A 23,385-nucleotide genomic window follows, 5' to 3' on the forward strand; every position below is an offset into this window, starting at 1 on the left:
TGATGGGCGAAATTGCAAAGTATCACTCTTAACTAGGGCTGTTAATCGATTCAAATATTTAATCGCGATTAATCGCATGATTGTCCATAGTTAATCGCGATTAATCACAAATTCATCGCACATTTTTTTATCTGTTCAAAATGCACCTTAAAGGGAGATTTGTCAAGTATTTAATACTCTTATCAACATGGGAGAGGGCAAATATGCTGCTTTATGCAAATGTATGTATATATTTATTATTGGAAATTAATTAACAACACAAAACAATGACAAATATTGTCCAGAAACCCTCACAGGTACTGCATTTAGCATAAAAAATATGCTCAAATCATAACATGGAAAACTGCAGCCCAACAGGCAACAACAGCTGTCAGTGTGTCAGTGTGCTGACTTGACTATGACTTGCCCCAAACTGCATGTGATTATCATAAAGTGGGCATGTCTGTAAAGGGGAGACTCGTGGGTACCCAGAGAACCCATTTTCATTCACATATCTTGAGGTCAGAGGTCAAAAGACACCTTTGAAAATAGCCATGCCAGTTTTTCCTTGACAAAATTATTATTATATGTTATTTAGCCTCCTTTGCGATAAGCTAGAGTGGCATGGTTGGATTCCTGAGGTTTTCTAGTTTAATTTGATGCCAGTATCTTCACTCTAGCTTTCAAACTGAGCCCTCTACAACCTACAAATCAGAAGTTGCATTAAACAAATTAGTGGCGTTAAAACAAATTTGCATAAACGCGTTATCGCGTTAACTTTGACAGTCCTCTTAACACAATCCCATGCTGCTTCAGCAGGTGGACAGACCTGTCGTGTCTAGTTACAGTTGCTAAACAAAAATTGGGAAATCGCTGTTCAAGGAGAGGGTTTAGTGAATGGTCAATTGTGCTAAAATGATTCTTTCAAAGAATTTGACAAATTCAAATTCAAAATGACATTTGATGCCAACCCTTAGTCTTGTATTTGTATGGAAGCATTAAATCCACACCCCAATAGTAACTGTAACTGACCGCGGCTCAGTCTAGCTCACAAGACACAGAAGAAGGTAAGAGAGGGGACGATCCGGTCTATTGTCCCAGGATCAAATGTTTCCTGAACAGAATGGGATATTAAAAATAGATGGATCACTGTTATCTGGCTCTTCTCCCATTTCTCCTAACTTTCTTCTCCTTCTGTCCAGAGTCTGCCAGGAAGTATCGACAAAGCAGTAGCCTATCTGGAAAGGCGTCTGCCCAGCCTCTCCAACCCATATGCTGTTGCCATGACGTCATATGCCCTGGCCAATGAAAACAAACTGAACCGCGAGATCCTCTACAAGTTTGCCTCCCCAGGTATTTCTGTAACATTAAATATTCCAAGATGATGTCTTGGGGAATTGTTAGTAAACTGAGCTTGTTCCAGGTAGAGCATACAGTTGTGATAAAAAAATATATTTGTGTGTCTTCCTCAGCGTTGTCCCACTGGCCGACACCTAAGGGGCGTGTTTACACACTGGAGGCCACAGCTTACGCTCTCCTCGCTCTGGTCAAGGCCAAGGTGAGCATGTGCCACATGTGTGCGTTTCACCAGGATGTCCTGCTACAATAAAACATACAACTGAGTCCTCATCCATGCTGACTCACTAACAGGGTAGAGGGTTTGGAAACAAAGTCAATAAAGCAATGAAATGTTGCTTACAGTAGCTTTTACACTTTTTAAATAACCATATTTGGCAAACATTATTGACCTTTTACACTACTGCTACCACTTCACAGAGCACTTCATGATTATCTCGATAGGTATTTGAAGGCATTCTTTTCTGCCTCACTTGCAATGACTTAGTTATGACATAGTTATAAAAACAAGGGACTGATTTGAACATCCTGCAAGGCATAATCACACAATAATAACACACATTTGACAAAATCTGATTATTTGTGATTGATTGCTTTTATCAGGCAAGTTTCAAGTAGCTGCTATTTGATGGTGCCATAATAGGAAAAAAATGATTTAGAAACTTTATGGTAGGTTTTGGAAACTTACAGGTTACAATCTAAAATGTAACTGTACCACAATCAGGAGTTCACTCTATTTTCACTAAAGCTGTTTTATAAATGCAAATGCACAGTCAACCACGGACAATTTCAACCATTTACTTGCCTACTGTTAATAAAGGCCTATGAAGACGCCAGACCTATTGTGAGATGGTTCAACCAACAGCCGAAGTTGGGCGGAGGCTATGGATCAACTCAGGTAACACAGACCCTTCTCTCCATCTTATGTTTACTTATAACCTGTTTACTGTATGTCTAAGTCTTGTTTTCTCCCCCTCACTTGTTTTCTCTCTAGGCTACCATAATAGTGTACCAGGCTATAGCAGAGTACTGGTCCAGCGCTAGAGAACCAGAGTATGATCTGAATGTGGACATCTTGTTGCCGGGCAGGTCAAGGCCTGACAAGTACAACTTCAACATCACCAACCACTACGCCACCAGAACATTTGAAGTGAGCGCACACAGAAACAGACTCACAGTGGTTCATTAACATCATCAGTCCTGTTGTTTTCTGTATGTTTCTTCTGCTGATCCCTGACTGTGTGTGTGTGTTTGTGTGCGTATTTAAATTCCCACAGTTCAATGATATAAACCAGAACGTGAAAGTGAACGCCACGGGTTCAGGAGAAGCAACGGTGACAGTAAGTACAATATGTTTTTATATTCTTCTATATATTTATCATCTGTTGATTACTGATGTGTGCTTTTTGAATCTCAGATACAACCAAATACATTTTTATACTAGACAGATGTCTAGTAGTTTATCACATATTAAGATGCACTTTTGTCTATGTGACAGATGGTGTCGCTGTATTACGCTATGCCTAAAGAAAAGGAGAGTGACTGTCAGAAGTTTAACATGTCAGTGCAGCTCCTCCCAGGTAATTTGGTGCCCTCCTCCTCTTCCTGTTTATTTGTCTTCATTTGTTGTCATTTTATCCGTTTGTTTCTGCCAAGTACCTTATGAGAAAAGAATCAACTAAATACTCAATTACTCAATACAATGTTTTGCTCCTGCAGAAAAAATTGAGGATGATGAGAAGATATACAAGCTGAGAATAGAGGTTCTTTTTCTGACTTTGTTTGGTGTTTCACTATGGGAATCGCCTCGGCGTGACCAACTAAGGAAGCTCCAATGACACAACGTCTGTCATTGACAGACAGGTCGACCCCCTCATATTAACACATTCGACCGCCCCTCACAAATCATTCTCGCTTTTTTTCCGTGAAGAAACTATAGCTCCCTCAGCTCATCTAAGCTAGCTTGGTTTTTCTGCTTAATAGTTCACAGACGACCCGTCAAGGAACACGCCGCCGAACGCAGTTCCAGGCTTTAGTTTGGTTTTGCTGAGTAAATACTTCGCAAGAAGTGTACTTTGTGGTGTTACACAGGATAATTAACCAAACAGTGTCCGCGTTAAGGCGAGCTGTTTTCTCCGGCTAACCTGTATTTGTTTATCGGTGTAGCCGGTGACTGTGTAACATTATACCTTACGGCTAGCGCGTTAAGGCGAGCCTACTAGGTTCAGTTAGCATTAGCTTGTTAGCCGAGCCGAGTACCCGGAGTTCAGCTAACGTGTTACAGCGAGCAGACTCTTAACGGTACGCTGTTAGCTCGGGCTAAACCCTGTTTGCTAGCGCTAGTAACCGACAGGCTAACGCGTTGCGGCGCGCCTTATACGGCTAAATATTTATACTTTTCACTCCTTGCCATGTCTTCGGCCGCTACCCCCGCCAAAGGGTCGGAACCGAAGGTTAAAGAGGCTGTATCCCGCCTGTGCCCCGCGTCATGCGGGGCGTCCTTCTCGGGCAGGGACCCTCATTCTATGTGCATGGCTTGCATGGGCGCTAAACACGCTCAAGCATCGCTGGCTAACCCCCAGTTATGTACCTACTGTGCGTCAATGCCAGAAAAGATCCTGGAAAGGAGGCTGGGAGTGGCAGTGGCCAATAGTCAGGACCCGTGCCTGTCTGGAGCCATCTCAAAAGCCACAACCAGCACCCATCAGCCGCGAGCCTCAGCCGGCTAGGCGGACTCGATGGACACTGTTTGCCCGGACATGCCTCCACTTTTTGGGCTCCTCGAGGTGGGGCCAGGCTGTGAGGACGCAGAGGGCGATGCCAACTCTGACCTCCTCGACATGGACGACATGGAGGATGAGGAGGATGACTCCACATTTCCTGTTAAACAGTCCAGACCCCCCAGTGCATCTGATGCTGTTCCCACAGTGGACAGCAACTTATACGAGGTCTGCAAACGGGCCGCCACCAAATTGTGGATTCAATGGCCTGCAGCCCAGGACGCCACAGGGGCGGAGAGAGATCTATATGATGGTAAGTGCCCCCACCAGCCCAACCACCATCTAAACAACTCCTGCCAGCAGTGCCTGCCTGCATGAAAGAAATGAGCAGGTACTGGTCCAGCCAGTTTTAAGAGTAAGCTTCCCACCAAAGGCTACTCAAAGCTGGAGATCCACGGAATGGGGGAACTGGGGCTGGCCAAACCCCCAGCGGTGGAGCCTTCAGTGGCTTATCAAATCCACCCAAACCGTCGCTCTCTCTCAGCTTCCTCCAACGTCTCTCTACCTAGTAAAATGGAGCGCCTCACGGCGTCTGTTTTCCAGAGGATGTAAGTACACAGCACAATCAGTGTGCTCTCTTAATGCAATGACACTGCTATCTGCGTACCATGTAATGGGACTTGCAGTGATGCTCAGAAGGCAGAGGTTATGGATGCGGCATACGACCCAACCAAAGGTCTTTTCGGTCCAGCTGTGGAGAAAATGAGAGAGACCAGCACCCTCAGAAAACAAGAGGGTGAAGCCTTTGACCTCTGCCTACCCCGACGACCCATCTCTCACCCCCCTCAGGGACCAAGGGCTGGCTTTGCTGCCGCAGCCTCAGCAGTGAGGGAGACAGGGGTCGGACCGCAGACCGCAGAAACAGGCAGCTGGTCAACAGACTAGCCAGCAGCCTCGGTCAGAAAAAGCTAAGCCATGGGGCAAACACTCTTTCGCTGCAGTTGCAGCAAGAAACCGCCCATCCCACCCCGGGGACGGGAAGAAGAGGCGTGCGACCTAACACCCCTTGCTTCTCCCTCCCCCCCTCCCTCAAAGAAAAGAAAGGGAATGGAGGTGGAACAGAGCCCCCAAGCTCAGGCTTCAGAGGCCCTGGTGTGTTCCAGTTTTCCAGAGGTCTTCTCTCAGTTTCTCTCCCCTCATGTTCAAGGGGAAGAGAACAGGGGGCATGTAACACAGTGTCACCAAGCACTTGTACCCAGTTCAACACTGAAAGAAATAAAGTGTACATTTTCGCAGCCAGGCCAAGGGCTGAGGGTGAAATGCTCCCCCCGAAACAAAATAAAAACAAAACAATGTCATGGCCTCATAATCCCAGCAGGGGGAGCTCACGCTCCTCCGAGGGGAGGCCGCTCCCTCCAGGTGATGGAGGTGACGTCACCGCAGGGCGTGCACAGTCCACTCGCTGCGCGGACAGACCAGTGGCGCGCATGCGCAGTTCACCCACGGGTTCTGTCCACTGTTACTCAGGGCTACAGACTACAGTTCGCTATGAAACCACCCAGATTCAACGGAGTGTTAGTTTCAGTAGCCAGGGGGGATTCAGCACGAGTCTTAGAGGACGAGATAGCATCCCTGCTAAACAAACAGGCGATCAGAGCCGTCCCGAGTGAGGAAGCTCAGCGGGGTTTTTACTCACGTTACTTCCTCATTCCCAAGAAGGGGGGCTCAGCCTTACGGCCCATTTTAGACCTCCGTGTGTTAAACAGACACCTACGAAAATACACTTTCAGGATGTTAACACACAAAGTGCTCTGTCGATCTATTCGTCCAGGAGATTGGTTTGTAACAATCGATCTCTCGGACGCGTATTTTCACATCGCACATCGGGCTGTCATTAGCACCGATGGTGTTCACAAAGTGTGTGGAGGCAGCTCTGTCTCCGTTACGGAACAGCGGCATCAGAATATTCTCGTACATAGACGACTACCAGATATGCTCCCACTCACGGGAGCGGGCAGTCAGGGATTCCGCTACGGTGATAAATCACCTCAGGGATCTTGGGTTCAATATAAACTGGGCAAAGAGTCGAGTAGAACCCGCACAATGTACAGAATACTTGGGTCTCAACATAAACTCCCTCTCCTATCGGGTCACGCTGTCGGAGGGGAGAGTAGCGTCCTTCACTCAGTGTCTCTCCCGGTTCCGGGTGGGGACAGCCGTGACGTTCAGACTCTGCCTACGCCTACTCGGCCTCATGGCGATAGTGATTTCTGTCATACACTTGGGGCTTCTGTGGATGAGGGTCGCGGCGCTGCGCCTGTGCTCACACCATCACCTCAGCCGCAGAGTGAAAATAACACCAGCTTGTGTGCTGGCGCTCCGCCCGTGGGAGGACCGGACGGCTCTCGCATCAGGTGTCCTGCTAGGGGCGGTGTCATCTAGACTCGAGTAACCATTACAACGGACGCGTCCCTGTCAGGTTGGGGAGCGACCATGTTGGGCAGAGCAGTGAATGGCACCTGGGACCTGAGACTGGCTCAGCCTCACATAAATCTCTTGGAGCTTTGGGCATTGTTTTTTGCATTAAAGCATTTTCTGCATTTCTCCAAGGTCGCCACGTCTTGGTGAAAACAGACAACACCACGGTGGTAGCATACATCAACCACCAGGGCGGGACTCGCTCACTGCAGTTACACAAGTTAGCTCGGAAGATAATCATGTGGAGCAGCTCGAGGCTAATGTCCCTCCGAGCGACACATGTGCCAAGCATTTTGAACAGGGGTGCAGATCTCCTGTCCCGGGGAAACCCCCTGTACGGAGAGTTGACTCTCCATTCGCAGGTGGTGGAGCAGGTTTGAGAGAAATACGGCCGGGCAGCTGTAGATCTCTTCGCCTCGCAGGAAAATGCTCACTGTCGACTGTTTTTCTCCCTGTCAGACGTAAATACACCTCTGGGGATGGATGCTCTGGCCCACTCATGGCCAAACGTGCTGCTCCATGCATTCCCCCCTCTCCGCCTGATCTCCCCCACTCTAGCCAGGGTGAGAGAGCAGGGCTTGTCGCTAATCCTGATAGCACCGCGGTGGTCATCCAAGCACCTCGTGAAAGGTGGAACCTGAACGCGGCCGGCCTGCCGGCACAGGTCATTGACACCGTTCAGAGTGCAAGTGCCTCCTCCACTCGCTCTCTTTACAGTGGTAAGTGGCGGGTTTTTGAGGAGTGGTGCGACTTGAGGCACACTATTCCTTTTCAGTGTTCGGTGGTTGACCTGCTATGTTTCATGCAGGAATTGGTAAATAAGGGTAAGGCCTTTAAAGTGTATTTAGCGCCCATCTCAGCCTGTCATATAGGCTTTGGAGAGAAGCCTCTGGTGCAACATCCTTTAGTTTGTCGCTTCATGAAAGGTGCACGCCGCAAGCTTCCCGTTTCCGGGCCCCTGGTTCCTCTGTGGGATCTGTGGGTCGTGTTGAAAGCCCTCTCTCATCAGCCATTTGAGCCTATAGAGGCGGTGGGGATGAAGTTTATTTCACTTAAAACAGTGTTGCTCTTAGCCTTAACCACAGCAAAGCGTGTGAGTGATTTACAGGCTTTATCCATCCGCCCTTCCTGCGTACAGTTTGCCTCAGGGCTCACCAAAGTCTGCCTGCGGCCCAATCCAGCTTTTGTGCCTAAGGTGGTGGAGTCAGCCTACAGATGTCCCACAGTGGAGCGTTTGGCTTTTCACCCACCTCCATTTCCCTCAGTGGAGGAGCAGCGGCTTAACACCAGTGCGGGCTCTGCATGTCTATGTGAGTAGATCAGCAGGTTTCAGGAAAGGGGATCAGCTGTTTGTGTCCTGGGCCACTCCCCACAAGGACAAGCCAGTGTCCAGCCAGAGGCTATCCCACTGGATTGTGGAGGCCATATCTTATGGCTGTAGAGGTCTGCAACCTCCACAGGGGTTAAAGGCTCATTCCACTAGGAGTATGGCCACTTCATGGGCCCTGTTCAAGGGAGTTTCGGTGCAGGACATTTGTGCTGCGGCGAGCTGGGCTACGCCTCACACTTTTTTAAGGTTCTACAGGCTGGATGTCTCGGGGCCATCCTTGGCACGGGCTGTGCTAGAAGCAAACACGCCAGGGTCTGTGTGATGTTCACTGTCTGGTTTATTGTTTATGGCTTCGGGAAAAGTATGCAATACGGGAGTGGTCTATATCTCCCATAGTGAAACACCGAACGAAGTTAGAAAAAGAACTTAAGGTTACTTAACGTAACCCCGGTTCTTTGATAACAGAGTGAGGTGTTTCACCATCACGTCCCTCCATGCATAGACACGGAAAGAAACCGGTCTAGAATGATTTGTGAGGGGCGGTCGACTGTGTTATATGAGGGGGCGTAGCCCTAACACAGGTCGACCTGTCTGTCAATGACAGACGTTGTGTCATTGGAGTTCCTTAGTTGGTCAGGCCGAGGCGATTCCCATAGTGAAACACCTCACTCTGTTATCAAAGAACCGGGGTTACGTTAAGTAACCTTAAGTTTTTCCTTATTCAAATCCTTATTGTTATCTTATTCTTGTACTCCATATCTTCTTACCTCTGTCTCTCCTCTACAACCCTCTTTCTCTCCAGTGAGTCAATACACCTTTACACCTTTTTCTCTCTCCCTTTCTCTGTTTCATCACTTCTTTTTGAATCCCTCTCATCTTAAAGGAATCTGTGTCGGCGCTCCGTTAGAAGTGATTGTCCGAAAGGAATTCTTCGTTGATCTCAGGCTGCCGTACTCTGCTGTACGTGGAGAGCAGCTAGAAGTTAAGGCAATCCTCCACAACTACAGCCCCGATGATGTCACTGTAAGTCTGGGTTGCCCTGCTCTGGTGTTTTATGCCAGAGACAATGAGGCCATGATATTTTTCTCAAAGAGTTTGCAAACAAAAGAGCAAAAGCAACAGTAAATATTGGACTGACTTACAACGTGTGGCAAAAAATGGGAATGAATCCTTTTCCATGGTGGTCGGCCCCAGAACTGGGGGAAACCTTACTGCAATATTTACAGTGTACCTTCAAGATCAAATTGATCCTATAGGAAACAATGTAAAGCATGACATTTCTTCAAATTAGGGAAGCATCTTTGATCAACTACACATACTTCAATATCTTTTTCCATCTTTGTCCTGTTCTCAAGGTGCGTGTGGATCTGATTGAGCAGGAGCACGTGTGCAGCGCAGCTTCTAAGCGTGGGAAGTATCGTCAGGATGTCAAAATTGGGCCCCAAACTACACGATCTGTACCATTCATCATTATTCCCATGAAAGACGGACAATACAGCATTGAGGTCAAAGCAGCTGTTAAAGATTCGTCGCTCCATGACGGAATCATGAAGATGCTGCGGGTGGTGGTAAGAGAAACGGGAAACGAACGGCGATCTCCTGTGTTAAAGTCAGTATAGGGAAACAGACATCTTTTGGGACGTAACTTTGACGCAAATGTATACTGTATCAGCTTTTCAACATAAACTGTAAATAAGAAAGATAGTTAACAATCAAGCCGTATTGTATTTCGTTACACACCAGCAGATAACGATTACTCAAAAATAGTTGTTGATATCTAACCTTTGTCCTAACTGTTGCTTTTCCAGCCTGAAGGTGTGCTGGTTAAATCTCCTCAGATTATAACTCTAGACCCCACTAAAAAAGGTGTAGGTGAGTTTACATATTAAACAGCTACATCATATAGTAATTTGCTAATATTACATTTGGATCTCTTGCTAATTGATCCCCCAACGTGCCCACTGTTTATCCCTTTAGATGGTAAACAAGAAGAAACTCTCAACAGTGGAATTCCTAGAAAAGATTTGGTTCCAAACACACCTACGAGCACACAGATCTTTGTGACAGGTGAGATGTGATGATATATTTGGGCATGTTATGCGATATAGTGCCAGTAACAATGAACTCTGCATTGGTGTAAATTGTAATTGGTCTTATTGGGAAATGAATGACCACCTCACTGGTTTTGGGGGACCTTTGCATGTTTATTTAGTTAATAATGTTTAGTTTTTTTCTGTTTCTGTTTGTGCATGCAGGGAGAGAACAAGTTGCTTCACTGAAGAACGCCGTTAGTGGGAACTCTATGGGTACTCTGATCTACCAGCCCTCAGGCTGCGGAGAGGCGAACATGATCCACATGACCCTGCCTGTCATTGCAGCCACATATTTGGACAAAACCAACCAGTGGGAAGCAGTGGGCTTTCAGAAACGTAACGAAGCCCTCCAACACATCAAGTACGGTAGGCTCACAGATGTGTTTATTAGCACACATACCAGAAATGTCATTGATGCCCCTCTGTGTGGTATTTTAAAGTTCCTGATGTGGCAGAAGTGGTATATTAAAAAAAAACAGCATGGTAGACAGAAGTGCATGCGATGCTACCCCCTCCCCACAGATCCAGGCTAGGGACACTGACAATTAATGGTCTGAATGCAACACATAGACATTTATAGACTTTAGAAGTTTTCACCAGGATTGTCTTATACAAACAAAAACGTATGCCGCCAGAATCATTTGAAAAGTGCTATAATCACAGGAAAAAAATGTAAGAGGACTCCTCAAACTGGTTCTATTTCGTTCTTCCTGACTGCCAGAGGCAGTGTTTAACACTGGATGTTATCCATCTCGCGCACGCGCAGGTCGAGTATTTAATATCAACAAAGTCACATGTGACCTGGGATGACGTAGTTTATATAAGCCCACGTCATCATCAGAGATGTCCCTTGAATCTTCTCGCGGCAGGTAATCCGCGAATGCAGGTTGATTAAAGAGATAAGCCGTTGACTTTTCGCTGGAAGCTCTGCAACCGCATGGTTGGAGCTACGGTTTCGTCCTCCAAGGGCTGCGATTAGTTAATCACGGCTACACTCTAACACTGTAACACCGGTGTTTTCGCCGGTTCAATTCAGCGAGGCTAACGACAGGCGAGCTAGGATAACAAGGTGAGTATATCCTCCCGTCGTTAGAGTTTAAGTTACGTTTGTTGATAGGAGTCTGTTTTCGGTCTCCTTTATTGTTTATTGCCGCCGAGCTAAGTGTTTGCGCTACAGTATCGGCGAGCCTCCATCGGACAACGAGCCCCGTTGGGCTGTTGTCGGCTAATTAATTTCCTTTTACAGTGTGTATTGCTCAGCAGCGAGTGATTTCGCTCGTTAAAGCAGACATCTCCTTTGTTGATAGATAGAGCGACCGCTCCCCAGTAAGTGATTTCGCTTGTGGGTTAACTTATTTTGTGGCTGCTGTTAAAGGGGAAGTTATTATCTTCCCTGTCTTTTGTATAATAACAGTCCTAGTTCAAAGCTAGTGTCTAGTTACTGAGACAGTTTGCTGTTAAGCAAATTGATGTAATTTCTTTCTCTCTGTTACTAGAGAGTGCTTTCACTCCAGTGTAACCAATGATTTGCATAACTAAGTAAACACATTATATAAGTAAGATAACTACATTAATTAATTAAATTAATATAAGAGTATAAAATTAATACTAAGAATTATTATAAATATCAGCAGCACCATGTTAGGTGAGCATGTTTGCCGTGCCTGCATGGCTCCACTGCTAGCTACTGATGGCCATGATGAATGCCCCACATGCCTCGGTGTTGTACACCTGAGGGAGGGGCTGTCCGACAGTCAGTGCATGAATTGTAGCTTCATGCCACGGGAGCTGAAGATAGCTCGACTAGCTGAGCTAGAAGAGCAGCTCGAGTGCCAGTTGCCCCTATCGGGTGTACCTTCAAATGCACGGAGTAGGCGGAGGCGCGCCCCACCTGAGGGGGCCCCACCTACAAAAAAGGCAAAGAAAGTGGACTGTTTGGCAACTAAGGTCGACACGCTAACATCAGAGTTTGCTGAGATTAAAGCGCTGCTCCTTAACCTTCAGCCAGGCAGGGTGAACGCAACCCAGAATGACAGCCCGCAGGCTATGACACCTACCCCACCGGGATGGGATGAGGATGCCCTGTCTACGAGGGCTTCCTGTAGCCAGTTCTGTGAGGACCGGCCTGGACAGGGAGAGCTAGTAGCCTCCTCCCACGCTTCTGACACCTGTTCCCAGCAGTCAGGAAGTGGGTCCAGGGCAGGCTCAGAGTCTGCTCCAGCGACAGTTAAGCCAGTGGTCCGTATGGCTCTGGCACGCTTAGGCTTGGATGAGGCCCCGACTGCGGGCACCTCATCCAGTGCATTTTTTAGGTGGGCCCCGCCCCTGGCGGGTTTCTCTGTTCCACCCTCCCAGCCATACATTGAGGAGCTCCACAAATGCTGGCCAGACCCGAAATCGCTTTCCCACCACACCACTGACGGCAGGGCCTTAGCTTCCATGCAGAACGCTGACACTTACGGACTGGGTAAGATGCCAGCAGTGGAGCCATCTATTGCCGCCCTTATTGTGTCTCCCAATGAGGTCTTGAGGCCTGATGCTCGCTGTCCCAGGCCCCAGTGTCGCATCACAGACGACTTTCTAGTCAAGGCTTATGAAACAGCGGCACGCATGGGCCGTCTTGGAAACTCTCTTTCCCACCTGATACTATCCTTGTCCCAGTCCCTGCAAGCTGCTGGCGTGGATGCTTCCGTCCAGAGCCTCAGTGATGCATCCCTGCAGGCGTTCGGTCTTATCACAAGGGAGCTTGGCAGACTAATGTCGACCCTTACGCTGACTCGCCGGCAGGTATGGCTGGCCCAATCTCCGCTTTCGGAGCCGGGCCGGAGAGCCCTCCGCACTCTCCCCGTGGTTCCGGGGGAGCTGTTTGGCCCAGCAGCACAGCAGGCCTTGGAGCGGGGAATCCAGGCGAACCAGACTCGGCAGCAGTTTGCTAGCTTCCGGGAACCTACGCCTTTATTGCGACAGCGGCCCCCACAGGGTGGTGGTACCAGTCGCCCTCGGCTTCCAGCTCGTCCTGATACGTACCCGAGGACCTCGCAGGCTCCGGCACGGCCGGTGCCTCAAGCGAGAAGGGGTCGGGGGTCAGGGTATCGCCCCCCCAGGTACCAAAAGGGCCAGAGGGGAAGATCCTGATGCCCCGGGGCCGCTTCTCCCAGCAGCAACTCAGCTGCTGGGAAAGCAGCACTTCAGACCCTTGGGTGGTGGCTACGCTTTCCCAAGGGTACAATCTTCAATTCCGACGCCGGCCCCCAGTTTTCAGTGGGATCAGACTGACCACGGTCAGAGATCCCACAAAGTCCCAGGCACTCAGACAAGAAATATCCACCCTCCTGGGGAAGGGTGCCATCGAAGAGCTGGGTCTGCAGACACAGCAAGGTGGGTTTTACTCAGTTTATTTTCTGATTCCAAAGAAAGAGGGTGGGTTTCGCCCTATACTGGACTTACGAGGGCTGAACACATTTCTGAAGGTGTTGCCCTTCCACATGCTGAGTACAGCAGATGTGCTCCAAACCGTGACACGGCACAGTTGGTTCACATCCATCGATTTGAAGGACACATACTTTCACGTCCCAATAGCACTACCTCACAGGCAGTACCTGCGCTTCGCGTTCGAAGGCAAGGCCTTCCAATTCAAGGTGCTCCCATTTGGTCTTTCCCTTGCCCCACGGGTCTTCACAAGGTGCATGAGGGCGGCACTCGCCCCGATGCAAGCCAGGGGTATGCTTATCCTCCCATACCTGGACGATTGGCTAATTTGTGCTCTGACCAGGGAACAGGCAGAGCGGGACACTGCGTCCCTTCTGCATCATGTGACAGGGTTGGGCATTATCGTCAACCATGCCAAGAGTTGTCTCATACCCAGCCAAAGGGTAGTGTTCATTGGTTTAACTTTGGACTCCCGCCATATGCTGGCCTTCCCAACACCAAGACGAGTAAACGCCATACTCCAGCTCCTCCTCCGGTTCCGGACGAACAGGAGGTTGAGGTACAACCTGTTTCTCAGGCTGTTAGGTATGTTGACATCAGTAACAGCAGTAGTGCCACTGGGCCTCCTGTATTTACGGCCATTCCAAATTTGGATCAATGGTCTCCAATTAGATCCAAAGTCCCACAGATCCAAGAGAGTCAGGGTGTCCAGCCGATGCCTCCTTGCATTGCGGCCATGGAGAGACGGGGCATATCTGGCCAGGGGCATCTCATTGGGTTCGATTCCCTCACGTCGCGAGGTGGTGGTGACCGATGCTTCGCCCTCCGGCTGGGGGGCAGTATGGCAGCACAGAGCGATAAGGGGGCTCTGGACAGCACAGGAAGCGGCGGAGCACATAAATGTGCTCGAGCTCCGTGCTATATATTTGGCACTTCGCAAATTCCTACCACATTTGAGAGGCAGGCATGTTGTTGTACGGTCCGACAACAAGTCAGCTGTCTACCATGTAAACCGGCAAGGGGGCACCAGATCAACCCGGTTGCTACAGGTGGCATGGAGACTTCTGGTATGGGCTTTCCCTTGTTTTTCCAGCCTCAGGGCCATGTATCTGCCAGGGCCACAGAATGTGGTAGCAGACTTTCTCTCCCGCCAGAAACCCCCCGCGGGCGAGTGGAGGCTCCACCCAGAGGTGGTAGAGGAGATATGGCGCAAATATGGCGCAGCAGAGGTGGACCTGTTTGCCTCAGAAGCCTCAACGCACTGCCCTCTTTGGTTCTCCCTGATGGAGACAGCAAGCCCGTTGGGACAGGATGCCCTGGCACACCCATGGCCAGATTGCCTCCTCTATGCCTTCCCACCATTCCCACTGATAGCAGTAACGCTACACAGAATACAGCACGGCAACAACAGACTCCTGTTGGTCGCCCCAAACTGGCCGGGGAGACCCTGGTTTCCGGGGATGCACAGGCTTCTGGACGGAGTTCCATGGTGCCTGCCCAAGAGGCAAGACTTGCTCTCACAGCTGGGGGGCCGCATCTGGCATCCGAACCCGGATCGCCTACAGCTTTGGGTATGGCCCCTAAGGAGCCGGACCCACTCCTAAGGGTATGTGACCAGGCGGTAATTCAAACCATTTCTGACTCAAGAGCACCCTCCACCAGGGCACTGTATGCCAACAGGTGGAAAATATTCTCAGAGTGGTGTAAAGTTCATGAGGAGGTACCGCAGAGTGCCTCTGTGCCAATAATACTGAGTTTTTTGCAGTCTTTGCTGGAGAAGAAACTCTCTCCTTCTACCGTGAAGGTCTATGTAGCTGCTATTTCAGCCGGGCATGTCAGAGTGGATAACCAGACCGTGGGGTCTCACACTCTGGTGACCCGATTTCTTAAAGGAGCCCAGCGGCGGAACCCCCCGCAGGCTGTCAAGGTTCCCTCGTGGGAACTGCCTCTGGTGCTAGAAGCCCTTTGTCTCCCCCCCTTCGAGCCTCTGGCGCAGTCGGGGCTGGAGTGGTCTTCAGTAAAGGTTGCTTTCCTTTTGGCGATGGCATCAGCAAAACGTGTGAGTGAACTTCACGCCTTGTCAGTGAGTGAAACGTGTATTCGCTGGAACTCGGATGGCACAGGGGTAGCACTTTGGCCTAACCCATCATTTTTCCCGAAGAGGTTGGCTCCGGCCCACTCTAATCAGGTCATTGAGCTGGCAGCTTATGACCCTTCATGCCTACAGGGTGAATATGCTAAGTCAGCAGAACTGCTCTGCCCAGTGAGGGCCTTAAGGCATTATATACAGGTGACTGCGAGCTTTCGCCGCTCTGATAGTCTGTTTGTCTGCTATGGGGGCCATAGGAAAGGGCACACCCTGTCCAAGCAGAGGCTTTCCAGGTGGATTGTTCAGGCCATTGAGGAAGCATACAGGTCAAAAGGACTGCCTTTACCTCTTAATATCAGAGGCCACTCCACCAGGAGTGTCTCCACTTCCTGGGCAGCGCTACGGGGGATCCCTCTAAGTGAGATCTGCGCTGCGGCCAGCTGGGCTACTCCATGCACCTTTGCCCGTTTTTACAGGGTCAATGTTGCTGCGCCCCATGCAGTAGCATCGGTGGTCTTTCAGGAATCCACAGGCCGTTCCCGGTAAGGTGGGTTTTCCTCGTGACTACGTTGGTAGTCGTCATCCAGTGTTAAACACTGCCTCTGGCAGTCAGGAAGAACGAAATAGAACGAGAGTTACGTATGTAACTACGGTTCTATGAGTTCTGGATGACTGCCAGAGTTGGCTGTCACTCGGAATCTTGGCGAGAAGATTCTGGAGGGACATCTCTGATGATGACGTGGGCTTATATAAACTACGTCATCCCAGGTCACATGTGACTTTGTTGATATTAAATACTCGACCTGCGCGTGCGCGAGATGGATAACATCCAGTGTTAAACACTGCCTCTGGCAGTCATCCAGAACTCATAGAACCGTAGTTACATACGTAACTCTCGTTTTGTGTTTTTGTTTGTGTCCAGGCTACCAGAGCGAGCTTGCCTACCGAAAAATTGATGGGTCTTATGCTGCGTATCCCCATAGCCCAAGTAGCACCTGGTGAGCCATTCAAACATCTTTGAACTCATAATGGTTTCCACATCCTCCTTTAACTTAACTTGACTGTGATGACGATATTGTGTATTTCATGTGCAAATAAATGAAACTAAACTTCTCCTCTCCTCTCCTGTCTAAGGCTGACAGCCTATGTTGCCAAGGTGTTTGCCATGGCCGACAGTCTGGTGGACGTGCAAAGCAAAGACATCTGTGACGCTGTTAAGTTTCTGATTCTCAACGCGCAGCAACCTGACGGCTTGTTTAGAGAAGTTGGAACGGTGTCCCACGGAGAGATGTTTGTGCGTGCACTGATTTCATTAACATCAATACTTCATCTTAGTGCTACAAAAATAGCAAGATGAAAACAATTACATATCATTGACTATAATCTATAATCTCTGTGTGTGCATGTGTAGGGTGATGTGCGCGGCAGAGATTCAGATGCCTCCATGACGGCCTTCTGCCTCATTGCCATGCAGGAGTCACGTACACTATGTAATGCAACTGTTAATGTGAGTAACTCATCTGCATACAATGTTTTCTTTTTTTTCCCCCTCACTGCATTTTTTTCTTCATTTACTGACTGGCGTTAAAACGAATTTGCTTGAACGCGTTATCGTTTCAAATATTTTTATTTAGAAGCATTTGCATGTCAGTGATACAAACTTTTGTGGGGTGTTTATCATGCCGCATTTTTTATATATATCCACAAAAACAGACAAAACTAGAAACTAAGGGCAAATAAAATGGAGACAAGCAAATACAAAAAACATACGTAATGAAAGGAAAACAAAAGAAAACATAACAAAACAAAACAAAATAACCCCCCAAAAACACAGACAACACCCTAAGGCACCCATACCTGAGCAGTGCTACCTCGAGTACTAAAGACTATGTGTCTATTGCGTCTTAATTGTCTGTCCCTTCTATAGAGGAGATCATCGGTCTCCAAATCTTTTCAAATACCTCCAGTCTGTCATTAAGGGCGTATCGGATTCTTTCTAGGTGGAGGGTATCAGTCAGTGTTGTTATCCAGGATTTAAATGTTGGCACCTCTTTCCCTTTCCAGAACAAGAAAATCAGTTTCTTTGCACAAAGGAGACCATAGGACAGGAGATGATATTGTGTGTTCTGTAGGATTTTAGACCTTTCGGAAGCTCCTTGTATAACCAAAAGTGGATCTGGTTTTAATTGAACTTTAAAAATCTTTGAAAAGAATGAAAATATTGCAACCCAAAAGTCCTGTATTTTAGGGCACAGTGCATAGCTATGAAGTAAATCTGCATCTGCTTGGGCACATTTCTCACATATTGGAGACGTTTCTGGAAAGATTTAATGTAGCTTTACTTTAGAGAAATGTAACCTGTGCAGAATCTTAAACTGTATCAGACAGTGTCTGGCATTCAAAGAACAGATGTGAACATACTTCAAAATCTTGTCCCAAATGTTCTCCGCTATTTCTATCCCGAGGTCTTTTTCCCCGCCCTTTTTTTATACAGCTCATATCTACTTGTTGAAGGTCTTGCAATGTATTGTATATAAATGAAACTGGATGTTTATCTACTATACAGTCTCTTAGACACTGGTCTAGTTTATCAGGTGTTGCACTCTCAAAATTGTGAAGATGAGTTTTCACAAAGTGTCTAATCTGGAGATATCTAAAAAATCTGTTTTTGACAGCCCATACCTCTCCCGAAGCTGCTGAAAGGAAGCAAACGTACCCCGAATGCACAAGTCCCCAACACTACTCAGTCCTGATTCTTTCCATTGATCAAAGGCTCCATCTAGGGTTGAAGGAGTAAAAGACGGGTTTGCCGATATCGGAAGTGTAAAGGATAGAGCTCTAAGTTTAAAATGTTTGGTTATTTGTTTCCAAATTTGAGTAGTACTATGAATAATCGGATTGTAATTATAACATGTTTTTTTGAGACGAATGGGAGACATTACAATAGCACCAAGTGAGCTGGGTAGACAGTCCTCTCGCTCCATATCCAGCCAGCTGTCGAGAACAATCGTCTCATCCAGCCAATAGGAAACACATCGAATGTTTGCTGCCCAGTAATATAGCCTGCAATCTGGTAGAGCCAGCCCCCCATCCCCCTTACGCTTGCACAGGTGGTCTTTCCTAATTCTATGGGATTTATAATTCCAGATAAATGGTGGAATTATAGAGTCAAGTTTTTAAAAAAAGCTCTTAGTAAGATATATAGGTATGTTTTGAAAGAGGTATAACAGTTGAGGGAGACAGATCATTTTAACTGCTTTCAGTCTGCCTATCAGAGAAATTGGAAGGGTTTTCCAAAACTCTAATTTGGTCTTAAACTTGTCTAACATAGTCATAAAATTTGCTTCAAATAGGGAGTTATATTTTTTCGTGATCTCTACCCCCAAAATTTTTAATTTTTCCAAAGCCAGTTTGAATGGAATCTGTTCGAGCATGCTTGGGTCTTTACACCGCACCGGCATCAGTTCGCTCTTACTCCAATTTATCTTATATCCCGAAAAGGAGCTAAATAAGTCAATCGTCTCCAATATGATAGGAATAGAAGTCAGTGGCCTCGTTATGTACATCAAAATATCGTCCGCATACAGCGAAATTTTATTTGAAGTATATTCCGTGTTATAACCAAAAATCTCAGTGTGAGCCCTAATTGTTTCTGCAAGAGGCTCCAATGCTAGAGCAAACAGCAAGGGACTCAGAGCACATCCCTGCCTAGTGCCCCTGCAAAGGTTAAATGCATCTGAAACTGTCCGGTTAGTAAGGATTCTAGCACTGGGATTGTTATACAATATCTTAACCCATGCAATACATTTTGTGCCAAATTCGTATTTTTCTAGTACTGCATATAGGTAGGGCCATTCCACACACTCAAAGGCCTTTTCCGCATCTAAGCTCAAGATGAACAAATCTTCCTTAGGATGTCTGGGAGAGTACATAATATTAAAAAGGCGTCTGAAATTATTAAACGAATGTCTGTTCGGAATGAACCCTGTCTGATCCGGGTGTATCAATTTAGCCATATAAGGACCGAGTCTGTTAGCTAAGGATTTGGCCAAGATTTTCTGGTCTGTGTTTAATAGTGACACTGGCCTATATGAACCTACCTGCTCTAAATCTTTCCCTTTCTTTGGAATAACTGTTATAGTAGCTTCATTTAGTGTTGGTGGTAGCGTGCCAGCCTCAAATGCCTTTTTGTACATCCTCAACAGGTATGGGGCTATCACATTATCAAACTTTTTATAAAATTCATCGCAAATCCCATCTGGTCCCGGGCTTTTACCATTTTTTAAAGACTTGATCATCTTCTTTATTTCCTCACATGTAATTTCTGTCTCCAAGGAATTTTGATCCCTCGGTGATAATGTGGGCAAATCACATGCCTGTAAAAAATGGTCCATAACCTCGGGTGGTGCCTGGGCTTGGGAAGTGTACAACTTTTCATAGAATTGACGAAAGGTACTGTTTATGTCACTATGTGAGGTAATATGAGTTCCAGAATCCGATTTTATCTTATGAATGGTCCTATCACTTTCCCTTTTCCGCAGCTGCCTTGCCAGCAATTTGTGCGGTTTATCGCCAAATTAAAAAAATGTCTGTTTAGTAAATATGAAGGCTCTTGAGATTTTTTCAGAGAGTAATTGATTGAGCTTGTATTTGAGGACTGAAATTTTATTATGCACCTCAGTGGACGGTTGGGCAGCGTTTTCTGCCTCTAGTTTTCATATTTGGTCCTCCAACTGTGATCTTTCAAAACGGTCGCACTTTTTTTGTGAGGGTTGAAAGGAAGGAAATGACACATCCTCTCATATATGCTTTAAAAGTCTCCCACAACAAAGTCGGTGAAATATCATCTTTATCATTCGTCTCAAAAAACAACTTCATCTGAGTCTCTAAGTACTCACAAAAGTGTTTTCTTGTAAGCAGTTGTGGATCGAACCTCCAGGATCTATAGGTCTTTGCAGCCTCAAGTAGCCTCAATGAGAGAGAGACGGGACAGTGGTCAGAGATGACAATGTCATGGTATTTGGCATTCTGAACTCCAGGCAGGAGTTTGGCATCCAACAAGAAGTAGTCTATTCTGGTGTATACATTGTGAACTTGAGAATGAAATGAGTATTCTCTACCTGTTGCATTTAAAATTCTCCACACATCCAGTAAGTTTGTATTTGTAATATATGAATTCAAAAAATTAGAAGCGTTAGATGATGCCACTCTTTGCGTAGATGATCTGTCCAAATAAGTGTCCAGGACTAAATTAAAATCCCCCCCAATCAGCAAATTTGTGGTAGAGATGTCCGGTATCAAGCTAAAGACTTTCCTAAAAAAATCTGGATCGTCCCAATTTGGCCCATATATGTTCAGCAACGTAATTGGTGTGGACTGAATCTCACCCGTAACCAAAATATATCTTCCCTCTTTATCTGCAATTGTAGACTGATGTAAGAAAGAAACATTTTTGCGAATTATGATAGCCAGCCCCCTAGCCTTGACCGAAAACTTGGAATGGTATATTTGACTTATCCATTTAGCTTTAATTTTACCATGAGCTTCATTTTTCAAATGCGTCTCTTGTAAGAAAATCACATCGGCCTGCAACTCTCTCAGGTGCGACAGTACCTTGCCCCTTTTTACTGGTTCATTTATTCCATTCGTTATCGCGTTAACTTTGACAGCCCTCTTAACACAATCCCATGCTGCTTCATCAAGTGGACAGACCTGTCGTGTCTAGTTACAGTTGCTAAACTAAAATTGGGAAATCGCTGTACAAGGAGAGGGTTTAGTGAATGGTCAATTGTGCTAAAATGATTCTTTCCAAGCATTTCACACATTCAAATTCAAAACGACATTTGATGCCAACCCTTAGTCTTGTATTTGTATGGAAGCATTAAATCCACACCCCAATAGTAACTTTAACTGATGGCGGCTCAGTCTAGCTCACAAGACACAGAAGAAGGTAAGAGAGGGGACGATCCGGTCTATTGTCCCAGGATCAAATGTTTCCTGAACAGAATGGGATATTAAAAATAGATGGATCACTGTTATCTGGCTCTTCTCCAATTTCTCCTAACTTTCTTTTCCTTCTGTCCAGAGTCTGCCAGGCAGTATCGACAAAGCAGTAGCCTATCTGGAAAGACGTCTGCCCAGCCTCACCAACCCATATGCTGTTGCCATGACGTCATATGCCCTGGCCAATGAAAACAAACTGAACCGCGAGATCCTCTACAAGTTTGCTCCCCCAGGTATTTCTGTAACATTAAATATTCCAAGATGATGTCTTGGGGAATTGTTAGTAAACTGAGCTTGTTCCAGGTAGAGCATACAGTAGAAATAACAAATATATTTGTGTGTCTTCCTCAGCGTTGTCCCACTGGCCGACACCTAAGGGGCGTGTTTACACACTGGAGGCCACAGCTTACGCTCTCCTCGCTCTGGTCAAGGCCAAGGTGAGCATCTGCCACATGTGTGAGTTTCACCAGGATGTCCTTCTACAGAAAACATACAACCGAGTCCTCATCCATGCTGCCTCACTAACAGGGTAGAGGGTTTGGAAACAAAGTCAATGAAGCAATGAAATGTTGCTTACAGTAGCTTTTACACTTTTTAAATAACCGTATTTGGCAAACATTATTGACCTTTTACACTACTGCTACCACTTCACAGAGCACTTCATGATTATCTCGATAGGTATTTGAAGGCATTCTTTTCTGTCTCACTTGCAATGACTTAGTTATGACATAGTTATAAAAACAAGGGACTGATTTGAACATCCTGCAAGGCATCATTCATTCAAAGCCTTTCGCTCCTTTGTGGAGCATAGGCCGTTGACCACAGTCCGCCAGAGTCTTTTGTCCTGGGCTTTCCTCTCCAGTTGTTTCCATGTCAGCCCGCTCTGTGTGATGTCCGTGTCAAGGTCCCTGCGCCAGGTGTTCTTGGGCCGGCCTCTCCTTCTTTTGCCTTGTGGGTTCCATCTAAGGGCCCGCCTGGTGATGCTGGTACCGGGTTTCCGGAGTGTATGGCCAATCCATCCCCATCTCCTTCTCCTGATCTCTTCCTGAACAGGTTTTTGACCTGTTCTTTGCCAAAGATCATTGTTACTGATGGTATCCGGCCAGTGGATGTTTAAGATGCGCCTCAGGCAGTTGTTTATGAATGTTTGTACTTTTGTTGTTGTGGTCTTTGTTGTCCTCCACGTCTCTGAACCATAGAGGAGTATTGGTTTAATGTTGGAGTTGAAGAGTCTGAGCTTTGTCCGCCGGCTGATTTCTTTGGAGCTCCAGATGTTCTTTAGTTGTATGAATGAAGCCCTTGCCTTGCCGATTCTGGCTCTGACATCTGCATCCGTTCCGCCCTGTTTATTGATGACACTACCGAGGTATGTAAAGGCTTCTACTTCTTCCAGTGCTGTTCCCTCCAAGGTCACTGAGTCTTCACTGGTTGTGTTGACCTTGAGGACTTTACTTTTTCCTTCATGGATGTTGAGGCCTATTTGTGATGATGTGTCTGCCAGTATTGTTGTCTTTTCTTGCATCTGTTGTCGGCTGTGAGACAGCAAAGCCAGGTCATCAGCAAAGTCTAAGTCGTCTAGCTGTGTTGTGAGTGTCCACTGGATCCCGTTTCTCCTCTGTGCTGTTGTCCTGCAAAGCATAGTCACACAATAATAACACACATTTGACAAAATCTGATTATTTGTGATTGATTGCTTTTATCAGGCAAGTTTTAAGTAGCTGCTGTTTGATGGTGCCATAATAGGGAAAAAAATGATTTAGAAACTATATGGTAGGTTTTGGAAACTTACAGGTTACAATCTAAAATGTAACTGTACCACAATCAGGAGTTCTCTCTATTTTCACTGAAGCTGTTTTATAAATGCAAATGCACAGTTAACCACGGACAATTTCAACCATTTACTTGCCT

At 46.8% G+C, this 23,385-nt stretch overlaps 1 protein-coding gene across 1 annotated transcript in view; it reads left to right on the forward strand.

Moving 5' to 3' along the window:
• Positions 1 to 23,385, forward strand: part of LOC141765419 (uncharacterized) — a 42,821-nt gene that overhangs the window by 14,453 nt on the left and 4,983 nt on the right. Inside the window, 26 exon segments of the mRNA XM_074631469.1 lie at positions 1,182 to 1,332; positions 1,452 to 1,537; positions 2,156 to 2,233; positions 2,330 to 2,485; positions 2,613 to 2,675; positions 2,834 to 2,915; positions 3,055 to 3,122; positions 4,122 to 4,368; positions 4,489 to 4,663; positions 4,742 to 4,851; positions 4,905 to 5,207; positions 5,434 to 5,629; positions 6,272 to 6,469; positions 7,092 to 7,252; positions 7,682 to 7,736; positions 7,852 to 7,976; positions 8,747 to 8,886; positions 9,219 to 9,431; positions 9,672 to 9,735; positions 9,841 to 9,930; positions 10,119 to 10,322; positions 16,397 to 16,472; positions 16,609 to 16,768; positions 16,886 to 16,981; positions 21,560 to 21,710; positions 21,829 to 21,914. Of these exon segments, the coding sequence (XP_074487570.1) occupies positions 1,182 to 1,332; positions 1,452 to 1,537; positions 2,156 to 2,233; positions 2,330 to 2,485; positions 2,613 to 2,675; positions 2,834 to 2,915; positions 3,055 to 3,122; positions 4,122 to 4,368; positions 4,489 to 4,663; positions 4,742 to 4,851; positions 4,905 to 5,207; positions 5,434 to 5,629; positions 6,272 to 6,469; positions 7,092 to 7,252; positions 7,682 to 7,736; positions 7,852 to 7,976; positions 8,747 to 8,886; positions 9,219 to 9,431; positions 9,672 to 9,735; positions 9,841 to 9,930; positions 10,119 to 10,322; positions 16,397 to 16,472; positions 16,609 to 16,768; positions 16,886 to 16,981; positions 21,560 to 21,710; positions 21,829 to 21,914 (3,534 nt within the window).

Source organism: Sebastes fasciatus, chromosome 3 (genome assembly GCF_043250625.1).
Source record: "Sebastes fasciatus isolate fSebFas1 chromosome 3, fSebFas1.pri, whole genome shotgun sequence".
NCBI lineage: Eukaryota > Metazoa > Chordata > Actinopteri > Perciformes > Sebastidae > Sebastes > Sebastes fasciatus.